A 19,842-nucleotide genomic window follows, 5' to 3' on the forward strand; every position below is an offset into this window, starting at 1 on the left:
TAAGTTCACAGCACATCAGAATAACAAGAAGTTTGGAGCACATGACAATAAAATAAGCAGTGATACTCAATTTCTTCCATTCAATTCCACGTCAAACTCACACCAAATTTCATTCAAGGTTAATGAGAACAATTTCACATAAAATTTATTATTTTCTTTTTCCTAATAACACATCCACCTTGAACCGCATTTATGAGATTAAGCAAAAATCCTAACTTTAATAAAATTGTATTTAATGCGGCAACTAAAAAACTACCCAACTTCAGCAAACCTTCCTTAAAATTCCTGCTATCCAGAGAACCCCACAACACTCAGAATTCAGAAAACCCCATCAAGCACAGAAAGAAACAAACGGAAGAATTTCACCAGAAATTCAATAAAATTTCCAAAGTCCCTCTCAAAATCATAAACACCCATCTCAACATAACCGAGTGCTTAAACCCTAAATCTCGACTATACTCAGCAAAAACCTGGGATGATGTTGAGCATGAGAGTCCTATTGGTAAACACTTTATCCTCATTTGGAGCGTTGAGCATGAGAGTCTCTTTGGTAAACATCGTGTCTGCAACCTCTTTATCCACATGTGAGAGTGTGATGATTCATATTTGTTAATAGGTAAATTATATGAAATATTTTTAAATTTTATGTGATTAATCATTTGTAGTTATCTATTTTTTTTTTAATATTTTTTATTACAAATGATTAATCACAAAAACAGATCCTCCATGATGTTCCTAGCAACATGGATCATTGCATCAGCCAAGACGTGTTCCTGGTGCAATGTGAAATTAACTGTTTATATAGAAGCAATCATTCAAAAAATGAGTGTAGCTGAGATGCGGATGCTTAGATGGATGTGTGGAAATACAATAAAAGATAAGATTCGGAACGAAGAGATACGTAAGAAGGTAGGTGTTGCACCCATTGAAAATAAGATGCGAGAGAATCGTTTACGGTGGTTTGGACATATTCGGCGAAAGCCTAATGATGCTCCAGTTAGAAGGTTGGAGAAATGGGAAAATATATTAGTTAAAAGAGGTCGGGGTAGGCCTAGGAAGACTTGGATGGAGATGATAGGAAAGGATATGAATGCTTTGAACCTCACCGAGGACATGGCGTTGGATAGAAATGATTGGAGGAAAAGGATTCATGTGGAAGACCCAAAATGAATTTCTTTTTTGGTTCATATCGCTGACCCCAATTGTTTTGGGATGAAGGCGTAGTTGTTGTTGTTTTTTGTTGTATATAGAAGCAATCATATTACATGTGAAGAAAGGTAACATTGTTTAGCTGTTTAGCTTTTTATAGAACCAACAGAATAATGCATCAGATTGTTTAGATGTTTATATTTAGAATAAGTCTTGTATTGGATTGTTTCTTCATATTTTCTTTTTAGATCTGATTCAACCAAACTGTCATCGGTAAAACCATACCTGGGTCAGGTTAGGATTACATAAACCAGAGTTGGCTCATATTTGGTAAGATAATTTCATATTCAACTTTACCTCATCAAATTTGGATCTCGATGATGGCACCCCAAGGTGCCCTAAACTGATTTTGGGCATGGATGGCCTCCTTCAGGAGGGTTGTTCGTGTTACTCCACTCATTCTATACGGTAGAGACCTTAGACTTAGGGGTGGCAATCGGGTCGGGTTGGTGGGTCAGAATACCTCAACACGAACATGACCCATTTATTAAACAGTCGGATGTGGCAAACACGAACATGACCCATTTATTAAACGGGTAACCCGACATGACACGGTTAACCCATTTAATAAACGGGTTGGGTCGACACGACACGATTACACGACACAGCGACCCATTTATTAAACGTGTCGACCACTTAGGTGGGTTAGATAAGTTAATATATATAAAAACTGGTTGCGGGTTGACGGGTTCGTGTAAACGGGTTGACCCGCCCGCCTAACCCGTTTATTAAATGGGTCAAACGGGTTGGCGGGTTGGCATACCCCTAACACAAACACAACCCGTTTAATAAACGGGTTAGGCGGGTCAACCCGTTTACGACACGAACCCGTTTAAGCCAAACCCTAACCCGGCTAAGAAGCGGGTTGGCGGGTCGGGTCAGATTTTGCCACCCCTACTTAGACTATTTAATTTGCTCCTCCTGGTGTTGCCATTTGCCCAGTTGGTTTGGTTGCTAACCAATTGTATCACCATGCACACTATCCAATAACCACCCCTACTTTAACTGCACACAAAGGGTGGTTTATTAGATTCTCTGGTGAGACCCAATGGCCATAGTTTGGATCTAAAACCTGGATCCATTACTTGAATCCAATATCGCCCACTTAGCCATAGGGGCAAACTATTATATTATATCACAATTGGTGTATCATGTATTATATATCGTAAAACATGCACCGAGTGACCTCGCACATTTTCAAATATTTATATCAATATTTAAGTGTGATATTTTTCTTACATGCTATGAGTTATTTTCTCACATATACATTTGGTTTTTTCATTATCATATGAATTATGATTTTTTTTCTCATATAGAATGGGTTTAGCATTATGTGATTTTACATACACTGACTGAACTTTATCTTTATGATATATCCCTATCCTGAGGATATTCATAAACTAGGTTGATTTTTCATCATGATCTTTTCATACACTCATTTCATATAACAATATGGCTTTTACATCATATTAAAAAATTCAATCGTAACCCTTAATGTGCAAAATGTATTTTCGTTTTCACTTTCACTACATCTTTGTATACCTTTGAAGCAAATAAATATGTATGACCATGGAAAATTATTTTATGCATATATCATAACGAGGGTTTCCCTTTCTTAGATAGTCATGAGGTTTATATTACTCTTTCATGACTATGTCATAGGACATTATCACATCCTAATAATCTTGCACAAAATTTTTGTGCACACTAGAGGAATACTATAGACTAGTCATCATAGAGACCAACTCTCTCAACATCTCTATCTTAGATGGAATGCATGGTCCTATGAGCTGGCTATCTGACAGTTTGTTCAATACCAACTACTCATATTGCTCAGTAGCAGTAGATTCTTTGTCATTATGCTCATCAACTCATTGATACAAGTTATTCATATCAATATCTATATTGATAGTAATTTTCAAGTATATTCATGCTTACAAATCAATACTAGTAGACCTTTATATGGATTCAAATTAAAAATCCAATCACATTTCATGTAATTTGCCTCTATAAGCTTTAAATATATCAAACTAAGCTTATTTAATCAATTCTTAAAATATGGCAAATGCTCTCACTTTTCATGTGTATTATGAAAAGGATAAGCATGCTTATTAAACGTGCAATTAGAGTTATTTACTCTTACATTCTTAAAGTGAATCACAACCTGATGAATACCTGATTATGCTTTATTGTGAATGTTTTTGCCATTAAGAATTTATGAAATGACATATTTTTTACTAAGAATCACAACCTGACGACTTGGCAAAGTTCCATCTCCTCTAGTCACCTTTGGGATAATATCTTTCTGTTCTCTTCCATGTCCTTTGACAAACCCCGTACTGCCAGAGACAAGAGGTTTGATGTCTTTTTTTCCTATGATGTTGTTGCATCTTCTACAATATTCACATCATGGGATGACCATCAGATTCAAGTTATGAAGTCGTCAAATGAGACATCATTGAAAATCGGTCGATCACGTCCTCGTGGGCCTCCCACCTCTCTAATTGGATCCAACACTTGATTTGCATTCAAATCTGCTATTTATATTTAAGATTTGGATCTAACAAGATTCATTCCAAATCTGGCTCATTTGCACCCCCAATTGCCAATTTATATATTTCACAAGTTTATATCATACGCAACACGTATATGGAGTCTGACTCAACTAGCATACTCTCTTTCTCTAAAAACAGACGAAGAGAGCTTCATAAAAGCTTGGCGCTTCATATTTTTCTCCAACACTTGCTTCCCACTTTCGCCTCTTGCATCACTTTGGTAACCACTTCTAGTTCCACTAAGTTTGGTTTAAACAGCTTGGGAGTCTCTCAATCAAATCTATGTTCAATTGGGGCATTGTGTATATCATGCTTATAAGCAATGACAAATGCTATCTTGGTAAGATCTATTAGTAGTTGTAGCTTTCATTCACGATCATTATATTTCAATGTCATGACACATGTATCATTTAGTTGGTTTTACACAGGTGAGTCGTTTCAATTGTTGCCTTGGTAAAAATTTTAGTTAGATTGACCCTAAATATTTCAATGAGATCAACATATCTAGGTGTCAAGTCAATCAATAATTTGACATGTGATTGGGTATACACAAGTCATATGATTGGAAGTTTACATGCCTCAAGTTCTAAACTAATTACACTACAAGAAATCTGTGAATTAGCAACGACCCTACTCCATCGCTAATCCGTCGCTAAAGTGTTTAGCGACGGATTAATGTTAGAGTAACGACGAATAGCTTTTATCACAAAATTATAGTCGCTAAGTAGCGACGAAAACTACATGTCGCTAATTTGCGATGACTTAGCGAATGACAAGTTTCGTTGCAAAGTTGTTACTATACAAAGATTTTTGTTTTGCGATGGATTAATATTTGTCGCTAATGTCATCGCTAATGCCATCACTAATATAGCAACGAACTAAGATCCGTCGTAAAAACATTGACCAGCTAGTAAATAGCGATGATTTAATCCGTCGCTAAATTGCATGGCGGTACCAAATAGCGATGGATATTTCCGTAGCTAATCCATCACAAAAAAGGAAAAAAATAAAAAAAAATGTTTAAAACATAAATATCGAGAAAAAATTTCTCGTAATACAATTTGTATTTCCTGTACAATCAAATATAAATTTATCAATAATTGTTCAAAATTTTTCAACTTCACTTTGAATATTTTTGTTGTGTAAAAAAAATAGCTTAAAAAATTGGATAAATTTTGGGGCATTATAATTTTGGTATCAAAGCCCATATCTATGAAAATGTGATTCACGGCCATTCAAGCAACTTGATAACACTTTGTAAGTATAAAATTACACTTAGTCCTAAAGTTTTCATTAATATATAAATTCTTTCATGATTGTTAGATGAATGTCATGATTAAGGTCATACACAATCTCACTGGGTAGTTCAGCACCAAGCTTGTAATCCGATATTTGCAGTTGACAGTCTAGGGTAGTGCCAGCCCCTGAGTTGTGCCTTAATTGGGAACCCAATCGAGACTTGATTGTTGGTGGTGTCGTCACCATTTGGAGGAACAAACTTACCCTCATAATGTGGAGGATTATAAAGAAGGTGACAGATAGGAAATGTGATGCTGCGGCAACCCTTGTAGATGACGTTTCAAGTCACTCAATGAGACATACTTTTTTAAACACTATGACGATAAAGGAGGAGGACAAAAACACGTCAAAATGAAGGCGCACAGGTAATGCAAGGGAATACTACAAGATGTACTCACAACACCCTTAGAAGATAAAGTTTTTCCCTTAATAGATACGAGTCAATGAAAGGGCTTGTTATAGATATATTGTGCTTTTGTGGTACGAGCTCAATTTAATAACATACTACCCTCATGATTAATAAAGTTTAAAAATTTAATAATTGTATTTTAGTGATAAATAGTTGTGTGAAAATTTATACATATTACAAAACCTTAATTAATATGACATGAGTCATCGCGTGAATACCAACGAGAATAGTACTGCAAACGCGAACCTGCTAATGACTGACAAGCACAAAAAGACTTCATCATGGAGGCTCTTAACAACTTGGTTCAAACAGTGAATGCACACATCCAAAATCAGGGTAGACAGGTCATACCGGTCCGAGTAAATCCCAACTATGCTCAAGTAACTTACGAGAAGTTTCTGAAATTAGATTTACCTACGTACGCAAGCATAGTTGGCTCAAGAGATCAATGAGCTTTACGAGTCTAGACTGTACTTGAAGATCGTCTTATCGATTGAAAGGAGATGCAGGAAAGTGATTCGATATTGTTCATTCATTCCGCTTCAGAAGAGAAGGACCAATCCATTGAACTCAGTTGATAGTGATTTTTCTATAAACTTATTTTCTCACATTCTCGAGAGCGAAAGCAACAAGAGTTTTTAGAGTTTGAATATATATAAAAAGTTTCGAGAAAGAGTTTTATATTAAGGTTAAGAATATATATTATAATATGTATAAAACTACAATAGTAATTTCCTTAACGGAGACCGAAGTCCTCTACCCGGTCAAAACGGAGCGAGGCCGGGCAGGGCCCGGTTTCTCCCGGTCCACTGCCATCCCAAACGGTGCCCATCGTCAAGTTTCTCATCACCCCGTGACATGGCTCATGTATAGAGCAAAACCTCTCTCTCACACACACACTTTCAGGAGGAAAATGGCTCGACCCATCTTGCTCTTCTTCTTCCTCTCCCTAGTGTCGGTCCTCCCCTCCAAGATCTCGCCGGAATCCGATTCCGATGTGGTCGCCGACCTCCTCACTCTGCAGCAGCTGTCCCCTTCGGGCGTCATCCATCTCGACGACCACACCCTCCGCCGGTTCCTCCTCTCCCCGCCCACCCCTCGTCCCTACTCCATCCTCATCTTCTTCGACGCCATCCAACTCCACGACAACCCCCAGCTTCGCCTCCAGGAGCTCCGCTCCGAGTTCGCCCTCGTCGCCTCCTCCTTCATCAAGAATAACCGAGGCCGGAAGTCTGAGACCCAACTCTTCTTCTGCGAGCTCGAATTCAAGGAGTCGCAGTCGAGCTTCGCCCTCTTCGGCATCAAAGCTCTTCCCCACATCCGTTTGGTCGCTCCCCACGTGAAGAAACCGGCCGATTCCGACGCCACGGACCAGATCGACTTCTCTCGGCTCGCCGAGGGGATATCGGACTTCGTCGAGGCGAAAACAAAGCTGTCAGTCGGCCCCATCGACCGGCCGCCGCCGATCTCGAGGGCCCAAATGGGGGTCCTGGCCCTGATTCTGCTGGTCTCTGCGCCCTTCGTGGTAAAGAGGGTGGTGGCGGGGGATACCCTGCTCCACGAGTCCAAGGTGTGGCTCTCCGGGGCCATCCTTGTCTACTTCGTCAGCGTCTCCGGAGCGATGCACAACCTGATTCGGAAGACGCCCATGTTCATCGCCGATCGCGGCGAACCCTCGAAGCTAGTCTTTTTCTACCAGGGCTCCGGAATGCAGCTCGGAGCTGAAGGATTCGCCGTCGGGTTTCTTTACACCATCGTCGGGGTCCTGCTGGCGTTCGTTATGAATGTTCTCGTGTACGTGAGGAACACAAATTTACAGAGGGCGGGCATGTTTGTTTCAATGTTGGTGTCGTTCTGGGCAGTGAAGAAAGTGATTTATTTGGATAATTGGAAGACAGGTTACAGGATTCATGGTTTCCGGCCTTCTGCGTGGCATTGAAGGTTGCTTCTGATTACTTTCAAAGTACTTATTCTGTATCGTCTTTGAATTCCGAATAATGGCTTACAAACGATGTTGTGAAGAATTCACTGAGACGATCTTGTGAGATTTTGGTAGTTTCAAAGTTGTGCATTTCATATATAAGGTGTTTTTCTTTTGCAGAGTTTTGAAATTGAGCATATAAATCGAAGATTTGATGTCTAGATGGTGTTCGGCATCCTACTATTTCTTAATAGCACAACTACTTCATTAAGGTTATCATCATCGATTTGCTTGTATGCTTATTTCAGGAAGATGTGGCACACATCATAGTCTCTATAATCTGGCCCTTTCTGAGTCGGTTCTGTTACCGAATGATCTGATTACGAACCTCATCTTTTGATTTCTGTGTTCTATTTTTCATTATAAGTTCTTTAGTGTCCAGACTCTACACTAGTGTGATCGAACTGGTAGTCCAATTACTTATTAAGCGCTCCAACACTGCCAGACATTTTATGAAGTCGAAACCCAGTTGTCCAGTAGTTGTTGGTCCCTATATGTTAATCTTCAATTTCTTGATGCTAAGAATTGGATTTCTGTCGAGGTGGATGCAGCTTTATATGATACTAAATCAAATTGGGTGTAGGGTTAAAAGACAAGATGTTTGCCTGGATTATTGGGACAAGGGGTAACCTTGAACTATATCTTTGATCGAATTTATCCCTTTATCCAATTGATGCAATTCAAGTCAGAGAAGGAGAAAATCAAAATCTATGCAAATGAATGCATAATCAGTAGTAAATGTTTTGAAATATTGCAAGGTACAAGATCGTTTATGCTAGGATTGTGGATTATGTTTTGGCTTTCCATGCTGAACTCGTAGTCGGCCTTCTCTTCTTTTGTTATGATTGAATTGCTTACTCTTCTTGTACAGGGAATCTGGCACGAAATTGATGAGACAAAGTTTGTGCATAATATCATAAGCTTGTTACGATCAATGTGAAAAGTTTGTCCTTGAAAAATGTTAACATGTCTTTCTTGTACCCGTGCTATTGATGTTTTCAAGTTATAATATGAAAATTGCATCACAAAAAGGAGAAAATCATAATTTGAGAATGAGAGAAAAAACTACACAATAGACGGTTTCATTGTTACTGTCTCCATCTCAGGAAACTGTGAAAAATTCTTGTAGTTCGAAGAATTGTTGTTCATAGTGCATTTTACAGCAGTAGCATCTTCACTTCTGCATGGGACAAAATGACCCAAGAAAAAAAAACTGGATCAGGAAAATGTGTTTGCTTGATACCAGAAGCCACAAGTAGCAGTAGATTCAGCAGAGGAACGAAACTTACACTAGCAGAGCGTAGGTGGGAGGTTGTGAGAAGTGGTAAGAAGGATGTTGAGATTTAAAGGTGCTTTATGAAAATGGATGGAATGGGACTTGCAGATTCGTCTCTATATGGGCTGGACAGGGATTGATCATGCACACATGTTCATATATCTGCTATTTAGGAACTTCTAGAAAGCCTGAAATTGGTCTTGTGGATGAGTTCTGTAACAGTGTCCATAATACAACACTAGACTAGTTCCTGTTCAACAAAAAAGAAAGAAAAAACTGATTCCCTTTAGATGATCAGATTCTGACTTTTCAGTCGTTGCAGATGCAATGGGTTAAATAGAAATTCTTTTTATTTTAGCTAAATATCAGTGTGAATGAAAGTCCCAAAAGTTCAATGATCTGCTGCCATTTGATGTTATTCTTTGAACAAAATGCTTTCATATGCTGCTAATTCAATGTGGTCCATAAGGCTGGCATCTGCAGCCAATTTTTGGCTCCAAATTTTCTTGGGATTATGGATTTATGATTTGCTTTTGCCTTTGTAAAACACTAATTATTTTTGCTGATGAAATCAAATTATTCAACTTCATAGGCACATATCAGACTACTTTTTGATGGTGATGCTTTTGTTAATATTTCCATAGTTTCTTCAAAGGATTGGACATGAACTTGTTCACAACTTCCATTCTCTTGATGCCTTCAATACTGAAGTTCATAGTTAACTGGACGAGCAACTTTGGGGCATAGTCGAGTTTTGGCTTGATGACTTTTCCTAAACATCCTTTCACTTCCTATTTTTATTTTCTAACATCAAGCATGGGAACACCATTGAGGATCATCATTTTGGTTTGCAACAATTTTTCCATTTAGATTTCTGTGATAGGTGCTTGTTCTTCGAACTAAGGTCATTGGTTGCTGACTAGTTCCCTCTTTGCACTTGTGTTATCAAGAAATGGAGTTGCTGCAGTGTCAATCTGCCAAGGAGTTTTTTCTCCTGTATTTCTGGTGGGCAAGTTTTATCCTTGTTCCTGGCTATAAGCTATTGTCTTGGAAAACCTCTCATGTACAGTAGACTATGCATCGCTTGGTCACAAGTTGTTCTTCTTTTGTTTAGTACCAGGGAATTACATGCCAGTTCATTTAATTCTGATGGTGGTTTAGTGGCATTGTGTTTTCTTTAGATAACAACGGGTGGTAGCTGAAACCTGGCCGCCTTCAAGTGGTGAAGGAAATTGTTATATAATGGAAACACTGAGAAAGTGTGACAACTTCATTTGTTGTATCAATAATCATGTCGAGGACAAGTAACAAACAGTTTGCTGGAATGCATGATTTCAGCCCCGTGCAGCATGAGGTGGAATCACTTAAACATGTTTCTGTTTGTTTGTACAAGATGAATAGATCATGTTGTGTATACCTATGAACTCATTGTTCTTTGTTATTTCTTCAATTCATATTTTTATTTTTGATGTTTTCATGTTGTTGTGAGTGCCTTGAATTTAGGACTCGCTCTGATCCATGAACCAATATGTATCTTGCCTTTGTGTTTCCTCGCATTTGCTAGCGGATTTGTTGCTCCTCCTTAACCTTTGACGTAGGTTTGAATCCGCACCACGTAAATCTTGTGTCTTATTCTTTTCTTCTCTTTATCTTGTGGTTTGCATAACACATGGTATATCTTAAAATTGTCACTTGAGGGGGTGTTTGATTCTCGAACAGGGGAGGACAAAGACACCATGTCCTATCCTGTTTGTGGACAGCCCTTCACAAGGACACCCTAGGACTTGTTTTCTTTTGTTTTTTTTTCAAAGGTGTCTTGTCTTCTTCTGTCCCACAGGGGAGGGCAGAACATTTTGGGACAACAAAACTCATCCTAAAGGGACGTGTTTGTGTAGGCATGCGGGGCCCCACACAGTGGGCTTCCAATGGACACCATGTCCTGCACATTCAAATGCCCCCTTAAGGGTACATGGGTTGGAAAACTGTACAAATTTTTTGACCTTTCCAAACAAGAGAAAATGTTTCTCTGAGAAACATTTTGAAAAAAAGTACATATTTTGATAGGAAAGACTCCTCAGGGGATGGGGACTGGGGTCTTTCCCATCAAACCTTTTCTAAGCGCCCCCTTCCATTCTCTTTCTCTCTCAATCTGCGAGGTTGTCCCCCTCTTTCGCGCCTTCTCTTTTGTTTGTATCCACACTCGACGGGAGGATGGTCAATGTACTCTTTGTCACTGGTGAGGAGGATCCCGGTGACTCGGCGGTCAGATGCATACAGGAGGCGATCAGGGCAATCGTGGAACGCGCCGGTGGAGAGAGCTCTGCCAAAAAATGGCAAAGGATGAATAAGAGGAGTTGAAGTTGTGGGGTTGCTGGTTCTCTCTTGTCCTTGTTTTGAAAAAAAATGTGTAGAGTTGGGTGTTTCATCCATTTTGTGGGGGGTAATGATCAGGACATCAAGTGCTTTTGGTTTCGGGGATATTAATTATCATGAAATTTTAATATTTGGAATGGGTTTGCATGCCAAATCGAGACACTCAGTGTAATTTTTGCATTTTTCCTGTTAATCGAGTTTCACAGTGGTGATTCTCAGTGCATTTTTCTTCTGTTTAATCGAGTTTAATCTAGACACTCAGTGCATTTTTCTGCATTTCAAGGAAGTTCAATGGTGATGAATACATGATTAAGCACGACAGGAAACTTGTATAACCTATAGACTCTATATTTCTGTTTATATGTACTGTATATACATATATATATATATATATATATTCTGTATAACCTGTAGACTATATTTTTTGTTTATATGTACTATATATACATATTTCTGTTTCATATTTTTGGTTTATATATACTCTATATATTTTTCTGTGATTTTTTTTGTTAATATACGTTAAAATTTTCTGTTTATATATATATTGTAAATATATTTTTGTTTATGTATACTGTGTGTATCCTCTGATATGCTGAAATTTTCTGGTAATATGTTCTGAATTATATATACATACATATATAAATAATCATGTTTTCATGAATTTTTCTGTTAATGCTGTTGAATCTCAATGCTTGCCTCCTTTGACCAACGGGGGGCTTCACCTTGTGTTGGGACGTTGCAAGTTCGAACCCCAAATGGTATGGTTGTATGACTGGTAGGGGTCTGACTAACCCCAGCTTTCTCTGTCCAAAAAAAAATGCTTGCCTCCTTCGTGTAGATCCAGTTATATCATAGGGTTGTGGGTATTATGGGTTTCATAGATCCAGTGTTTTTTTAAAACAGCGCAGATTATAAACCATATGCAAATTCAATATTCCTGGTGATGCAGCAGGAAGCCTTCATTCTTTTTTGGTTTTCTTAATAGACATGCTACAGGATTGCCCCATGGGATTTGAACCCGAGAAGCTCAGTTACATAGTTTGATCTAACCAACCAACCAGCCCGAAAAAAACTACCATTTGTAAGCTAGTATAAAGAAATTTGCATACGCAAAGAAGCTATTTTTTTTTCGTTTTCAGCCCATTTTTATCATGCCACACAAACAAGCTAAAAACTTTCTTTTGTAAAACTTTTCATATAAAAAACTTCCATAGGTAGAACTTTCTTTTCCAATTAGAGTTTTTCTCTCTTTCAAACATGGTCTGAGAGCATGTTTAAAAGCGAGAAAGATGTGGAGAGTTTTCTTCTCCAAAGCTACCAACGGTTCGGATTAGGATCAGATGCCGTCAATAACATATCCTATTAATCAGATGCCTAAACGGATTCCGATTTAGATTTGAATTCAGATGGTAAAAAGCTCAAACCAAATCCACGTTTTTTTTACATGTAATTGGATTTGGATAAGATCATATCCATTGGATTCAATAGCAAGAAAACCAAAACTATATATTATAGTCTAATATGGTTTTGGCTTACCAAATATGACTAAAAAAGTCAGAGTCTATGGGATATCGGATAAAATCTGATCCATTGACATCCCTATGTCGTATGTTATCCTTTTTCAATCTTATTAGGGGTGTCAATGGGTCGGGTTTAACCCGGACCCATCCTACACTGAAACCTAAAGGGTCAAGGTTTGGTGATAAAGAAGGAGGTCGGATTCGAATTCTAGTTAGACTCAAAGGTCCCATTAATATATTATTTTACCAGGTCTGGCTCATGTAATCTCTATAGAATCTGGGTATGGTTTTTCTTATGGTGGTTCTGATTGGATTAAGATCCACCTTCTCAAAGCAGATCTGGATTTTCACTTAGGTCCGAACAAAACCCGACCCGTTGACACCGATTATGTTACCAAAACAAGGACTTCTTTGAATCGAATACGGGATGAGATCCGACACCAAATCCAAAGATCTGATATCGGGTGAACAAGTAGCCTACATATATACCAAATGAGGGAGGCCGTGTGTTAGGGTTTTTCGGTGTGAGAGGAGAGGAGGGGGTCCGCCGCCCGTCGGAGAGATCGACTCTGCTTCGATTCTCAGTAGCCCTTCGCCACCATGGGTCGTATGCACAGTCGCGGGTAATCCCATCTCTCTCTCTCTCACTCGATAGTGGTACTCCATTCTTCCATTGATGGTTGTGGTGATCTTAATTGATTTTCTCCTTCTCTCCGGAACAGAAAGGGTATCTCTTCTTCTGCCTTACCCTACAAGAGGACGCCTCCAAGCTGGCTCAAGATCTCATCTCAGGATGTAAGATCTCTCTCTCTCTCTCTCTCATCTGAAATGGGATGTTGGTTAGGATCGTAATCTTCCAATGAGTTTACAGAAGTTCATTCGAACGATAAGAAATAGGCCTAAAGTGTCGGTTTTTCTACTTTTTCGTTTTTGCAAGCTTTGTTATTCTTCTATTTCTTCATCTATTCATCGATATAAGTTTAATAGAAGTTCATTTGTGTACAATCTCCAACCTTTTTCCAAGTAATATTGCTTGCATCATTGTTTCCATTCTGCTTACAAAGGTTGTATATTTTTGTATTCAAATTAGCTATTTTACTGCTTAAAGATGTTCGATTTGGCGGTGGTGATACTATATGCGGAGTGGTGGAAATGATGTGCTTAATGGTTATATTTTGGTCCGTGTCTTCCTTTTTGTGTGTGTGTTTTTATTTAGTCTTCCTTTTTTACCAGGATTTTCTCCTTTATGTGTTCGTTCTATCACAGTTTGCTCAGTGTTTTTGATGAAAATTTGTTCTTTCGATGAATTTCTCTTGGGTGTTTGTTTAACCCGCAGGTTGAGGAGAACATATGCAAGTTTGCTAAAAAGGGCTTGACTCCATCTCAGATTGGTGTCATTCTTCGTGACTCCCATGGTATTGCACAGGTCAAGAGCGTGACCGGGAGTAAGATCCTAAGGATGCTGAAGGCTCATGGTATGTTCTTTATTGTTATTCTCTTGAGTTTATATTTGCTTTATGTTTTTATTTGGATGATTTTTCGGATATTCATTTGTAATACTTTTAACAATGCAGGTCTTGCACCTGAAATCCCCGAGGACTTGTACCATCTTATCAAGAAGGCTGTTGCTATCAGGAAACACCTTGAGAGAAACCGCAAGGATAAGGATTCCAAGTTCAGATTGATCTTGGTTGAGAGCAGGATTCATCGGTTGGCTCGTTATTACAAGAGAACAAAGAAACTTGCCCCCATCTGGAAATAGTGAGTGACCGATTCTTCAATTGGCTTGCTATTTTTTGCCAATAGTTGCTTAGTTTCATATGCTTGGGTTTCCTAAAGTAAATGTGGTACTAGCTCTGTTGGCTATGTACTCCACATACTTGGGTTTTCTTAATGAATGTGACATTGATATTTTTTTCGCTATCCATTTCTCTCTTTGTTGCCATTTTTTCAATCATGTGTCTGCTGGTTTATCTTTCATTCTTAAGTATCATCTGTACATTCTTCCTTTTTGAGCTGCTATGCTTTAGTTGGTTTTGAAAGCCTAGCAAGTTAACTGTGCATATTTAGCGGCCTTTTTCTGCCTATGCAGTTCATAATGTATCAATGTAAATTTAGGCAATTGTAGTGCAAGTACCTATAGATTTTCACAGCCATGGTATACTTCATAAGTACCAGACAACTTTGATGATTGTACTGTAAGCCTTATGCTGCTAATTACCAGTGAAGCAGATCAGCAATGATTTATCATTTTCATAGTCTTATCTCCTTGTATAATCAGTAAATGTCCTAAACAACGTTGTATAAAAAACTTTTGTGGTTGTCTTTATGAGCACTTTCTTCTCTAATGGCACAGTTAATAAAAAACACTTTTGGAATACTGTCTCTGTAAGCTTGAAATTGGAAGTTTCTCTTTTGTAACTGGCACTGTTTATGTGGTATTATAAGTTGATCTGGAAGTTCTTTATTTCCTCCTATAAATAATTTTATAGCTTTTTATTTTCTAACCTTACAATAAGCTTAGTGTGATTCAAGCCTTATTATGGTTTTTCTTTCCTTCTTTCACCAATTGGTATATGCTCTACCTGTTTATAGATCTCTCTCTTAAAAATAAGGTGGAAAATTGTTTTCTTGCTTTCTTTTGGTTACTGAAGAGAAATTTGAATCTTTTGTGATTCTTCCTAAGCTATGTAATATGGGTACTTCATAAACATGCCAATACCTGTGTCAACACAGGTATTGGTAGTGGTACTTCAATGGTCATGGGTCATTCCAGTTTGGATCTGACCATATCATACGATTCCCGATTTTCCTTTTAAGTCGTTCCACGATTCCCACTTTCTAAAATTTTAGAAGTGCATCGCTCCCCGCTCCCCCTACTGACAACTCTGGATTCAACGGGATTTCAATAGAAAAAAGTGAACAAGAACCTCTTTGCAGCTTGAATCAACATTTATTTATTATTTCATATTAATAGATAGATTCTGGCCCTTATGTTAAGAAGCTACTTTTAGTGAATGCTAGTGCAAAAAGTTAACACGTCATTACAATTGAATAATAAAGTTACCTAGTTTTTTAATTGTTTGATATTTAAGTCTTTTTGTTTTTACTGAATGATCTTCTATGTTAGTGTATATCTGTGCTTTACTGTATTTGTTGACTGCCTCTTATCTCTTGAATTGCTATTGCTGTAGTCGATGGAATACTTTTTATAAACCTTGTTTATGTTCCAAACAAGATAACTCTTATGACCTTGACTACATCCAGATGACAATATTTGAATTTGTGGTTTGTAAGAGATACATCCATCCTTAATCCTTGTGGCTTGAACAAGATACAAATGCAAAATGGTAGATTAGTTTTACCATGTTGGCTTATCGTGTTTCAGATGCCAGATCTGGGAAGACAAACAAAAAACTGAGGCATGGAGGAAATCCTTAGACAGAAAAGGTTTAGGAGTTATAATTCAAAAGATACATATATAATGAAAGTTTAGTGAGACTAATGAGGGGGTGTTATGATTACCTGAAGTCCTTATAATGCTGCAATGAGTTTGGAGCTTATTCTACAGACAATACATACACACTTATAGTTTAATAGGAAGATCAATGAGGACGTTATGCTTGTTAGAAGATCTCATAGTGCTGCATCATGTTTGGAGCTTATCCTCTACAAATGAAACATGTACGATGATAGTATAGTGAGAAGACTAGTGAGGAAGATATTCTAATTTTTAGAAGACCACCTAGTATTGACTAAGTATCAATCTTATCATTGTTTGTCAAGATGGTGGGCATGGTGATGTTGGGGTTGATCGCAAGCATGATGATATTTGATGATGATAAGTTAGAGGATCATGATCTATGTAGTCAAAAGCCCTGACTAGGCACCGACCAGTCCACCTAGTCGGTCAGACGCAATTTAAATGCCTAGGCTTCGCAATTCCTAGGTGGGTACCTTAAAGGGTACCAATTTTGCCACTTAGTTGGTGCCTAATCGGTGACTAAGCTGCCTTTTCGTAGGCACGAGGGCAGTTTAGCTATTTATTCTTATATATTTTTATTTTTTTCTATATATATAATTATATATACATGTGTGTGTTTGCGTGATTTGTTCTGTGAAATCATGAAAACATGCTTAGTTATTATATGTGTGTGTGTGTGTTGCTTTTGGAATTTTTTCTGTGAAACATTGAAAACATGCACAGTTAATTTTAATTGATTATATTTTTTACATGTGTGTGTGTTTGTTTCTGATGATTTTTTCTATAAAATCCTTAAATCATGTGTAGTATTATGAATTATGTAATATGTTATGAATAATTGATATATATATATATATATATATATATATTTGTGTGTGTACAATATATTAAGATATTTTGTGAAAGTACGAGTAATTTTGTACTTGTGTAATGAAAACATCTTATTAGTAAAAGTTATATATTTTTATGTATATTTTGTGTACTTTTTATATTTTAATTGGGGTACCGACTAGGCACTACCTAGTGCTTTTGACTATATGGATCATGATGGTGTCACTTATGAAATGATAAAATTTTTGGGAGATGGAGGTAAGAACATGTCTAGAATTTTTGGTCATGCATTCAATATGGCAATCCATGTTACATAGGTGTGGGTGCAGATGAGGATATGAGTGTGGAGGCTGTGACATGGCAATTTTGAAAAACTGGGAGGGTGCGGTACCATATATATATACTGCACCCATGTCATATATGGCATGGGTGCGTTGGCTTTTAGAAGTTTCCGTGTTTACATAGATGACAATCCTTCTTTAAGTTCAAAAGTTTGGATTGTAATATGATCTGTGTACATAACTTTTGTTGAGAGAGAGAGAGATCATGTCGGATTACACTAGTGGTGTTTGTGTGGCAGGCATTGCTGGAATCCTCATTTGTGATGCTTTTTCTGAACAAAATCCAATAATTATCTTTCTTTTTTCCATTAGTTATTTACTCCAATTATTCAAATCACATTATTCATCGAGTAAAGTAAGATATTTTGTGCAAAAATAATGGAAAGTACATGTTGCATCTATAAATAAGTCTGTAGAGTGCCAGCCCTGCTTGATGGTATTGTCGGCTTGCTATTTAAGGCCCTAGGCATTTGTGACGAGCCCTTTTTGATGGTATTGTCGGCTTGCTATTTAAGGCCCTAGGCATTTGTGACGGCTTTTTTTTCTCTTTTTTATTTTGAGCAAGCAAAACTATGGTCTTTTAATTTCAAGTTTCTAGCATTCCAACTCATGACAGCTAAAAATTGTCACCATGTTCATCTCACGGCTGCTGCATGCTGAATTTGCTGATAAGGATATCAGTTGGAGTCTTTATTTGATTTTTATGTAGCAGCAACCTGTGCTGCATTAGAATTTTTTGCCAATCTTTGTTTAGGCTGCTTCATACCTGGGGGCATTAGAAGTTATAGTTGGATCTTTGAAAGAGTAATAGATTTTGAACTCAATGGGTTTTCTCTTGAAAGCTTTGAACTTCTGATCACGATCTTTTCTTAAAAACATCTTGATCTTAAATCATCTTGGCTTACAATCTCTAATTGCGGTCTTTGCATGCATATATTTGTTGCTTTTTCATGTAGGATATTTTGCTGCTTGATTGTGTTGTGATGAGACTGACATCCTATTCCTTTTTTGGGTTTTCAGTGAAGCTGCCACTGCAAACGCTATGGTCTCATAGAGAGGGTCGACTTCTAGGTGAAAGCCATCTTCAAGTATTTAAGTAGGACGTGGATCTTGTCGTGGTTTTGCTGCCACGAATTGTATCTGCTAAACGATAATTCCTCCTGTTTTTATTGTCTCATCTATTTTCCAATTATTTCCCGACGGAGAGGTTGGATTTCCATAATGCTGGTGTCTCTTGATGCTTTAGTACATTTTGACATTTATGCTTTGGTGGACATACCCATGATATTTAGATTTTGGTGGTTTAATGTAGGACAGTTTTGAAGCTTGTCATTTAGCATGAAAATGGATTTTGTCCCCATGAATATGAAAGTCTCTTTTTCTCTCTCCTAACCAACTGTAGGAACAAATGCAGTATGGACCATTTGAAAACAGATCAGATAGTCACAGTAACAGATGATTTCTAAATAAGGTCTCTCTCTCTGTGTGTGTGTGTGTGTACATATGGATGACAATGTAACTTTAAAGCTTTTTATCACCATTTGTAATGTTTATTTAATTTAAATGTTTTTCACAACTTCAAAAACAGTGGAATGTTTTAAGACATTGTAGTATCTTTTCACTTCACAAATTAAAATTACAGAATCTATTGCTTTTCATAGCCTGCCCATGGGCCGTTGCAGTGCAATGCTGTTGGGTCCCTCCGGACTTTGTGAAGGGTCAAGCAGTTCAAATGAGCCCTTCCAATCTTTCCCATCTCATGTTTGGGTTACGATAGAAAAATTTAGGTTATTCCAAGATTGGTCTCGAACTCAGGCCGGAATGGTGTTCCCGGTTCATTGTTCAACAATTACTGATCTAAATGGTTCAGATTCAGATTTAATGTGGTCAATACCTAAATGATTTGGATTCGGATTTGGACTTAGATGGTGAAACGCTCATACAAAATCTTCTTTTTTACATGTAATTGGATTTTGATATCCAATAAATTCGCATGTTTGTCAGATTTTGATAGCAAAAGTCCAAAACCATATCCATTGACATGGTTTTGATCTGACTTAACTAAGTTGGATTCAGTAGGATATTGGATAAAATCCGTTCGATTGACATCTCTATTAACAATGGAGAAGCTTGTCAGGCTTTGGCTGTAATCACAGGTTCAGGTCCTACGTTTGTGTCAAGAATGTCACAAATCTTGGTATGGAAATTTTGTTGACAAAGGAAAATCGTCCGACAAAATTCTTGTTGGGTAGTCATGGAAATATTGGCATATGCTGAATTAAGAAAAAGTAGAAAATATAAATAAAACATGAGCATGCAAATTTTTTTTTTGATAGTCAAGCTGGGGTTCGGCAGTCCCCTACCAGTTATACAACTATACCATTGGGGTTTTGAACCTGCAACGTCCCAACACAAGGTGACTTGTATTAGCTGCTCCTACCAGACTAGCAGAGCCCCAGTTGGTATGCAATTTCTTTTCTGCTGCAATACTTTCAACAGTTGATATTTCAAAAGGACTGGGAGTTTTTTAGAGTATATTATATCTTTTGAAAAATGCACGTTAA

General features: G+C 37.6%; 1 protein-coding gene and 1 pseudogene across 2 annotated transcripts; both read left to right on the top strand.

The window, feature by feature from the left end:
- Positions 1-6,372: 6,372 nt before the first annotated feature.
- Positions 6,373-7,550, top strand: LOC149830769 (putative dolichyl-diphosphooligosaccharide--protein glycosyltransferase subunit 3B pseudogene; annotated as a pseudogene). Its single transcript, XR_016432963.1, has one exon. The product of XR_016432963.1 is annotated as a putative dolichyl-diphosphooligosaccharide--protein glycosyltransferase subunit 3B pseudogene (transcript).
- Positions 7,551-13,118: 5,568 nt separating this feature from the next.
- LOC149830770 (small ribosomal subunit protein uS15-like) lies at positions 13,119-18,636 on the top strand. The gene is made up of 5 exons (XM_090013487.1): positions 13,119-13,245; positions 13,345-13,417; positions 13,959-14,097; positions 14,197-14,383; positions 18,299-18,636. The coding sequence occupies exons 1-5, from the start codon at positions 13,223-13,225 to the stop codon at positions 18,330-18,332; spliced, it is 456 nt and encodes a 151-aa protein (XP_089869613.1). The 5' UTR covers positions 13,119-13,222; the 3' UTR covers positions 18,333-18,636.
- Positions 18,637-19,842: the final 1,206 nt, after the last annotated feature.

The sequence above is a fragment of the Nuphar pumila genome, chromosome 7, assembly GCF_984573655.1.
Source record: "Nuphar pumila chromosome 7, dmNupPumi1.hap1.1, whole genome shotgun sequence".
In the NCBI taxonomy this organism is placed as follows: domain Eukaryota; kingdom Viridiplantae; phylum Streptophyta; class Magnoliopsida; order Nymphaeales; family Nymphaeaceae; genus Nuphar; species Nuphar pumila.

What these genes read in the sequence shown, in the direction of transcription:
- LOC149830770 (XM_090013487.1), top strand. Translation starts at nt 13,223, where the DNA reads ATGGGTCGTATGCACAGTCGCGG. An exon ending in TCAAGATCTCATCTCAGGAT is followed by an intron (nt 13,418 to 13,958) that starts GTAAGATCTCTC and finishes TTTAACCCGCAG; the next exon opens with GTTGAGGAGAACATATGCAA. An exon ending in AAGGATGCTGAAGGCTCATG is followed by an intron (nt 14,098 to 14,196) that starts GTATGTTCTTTA and finishes TTAACAATGCAG; the next exon opens with GTCTTGCACCTGAAATCCCC.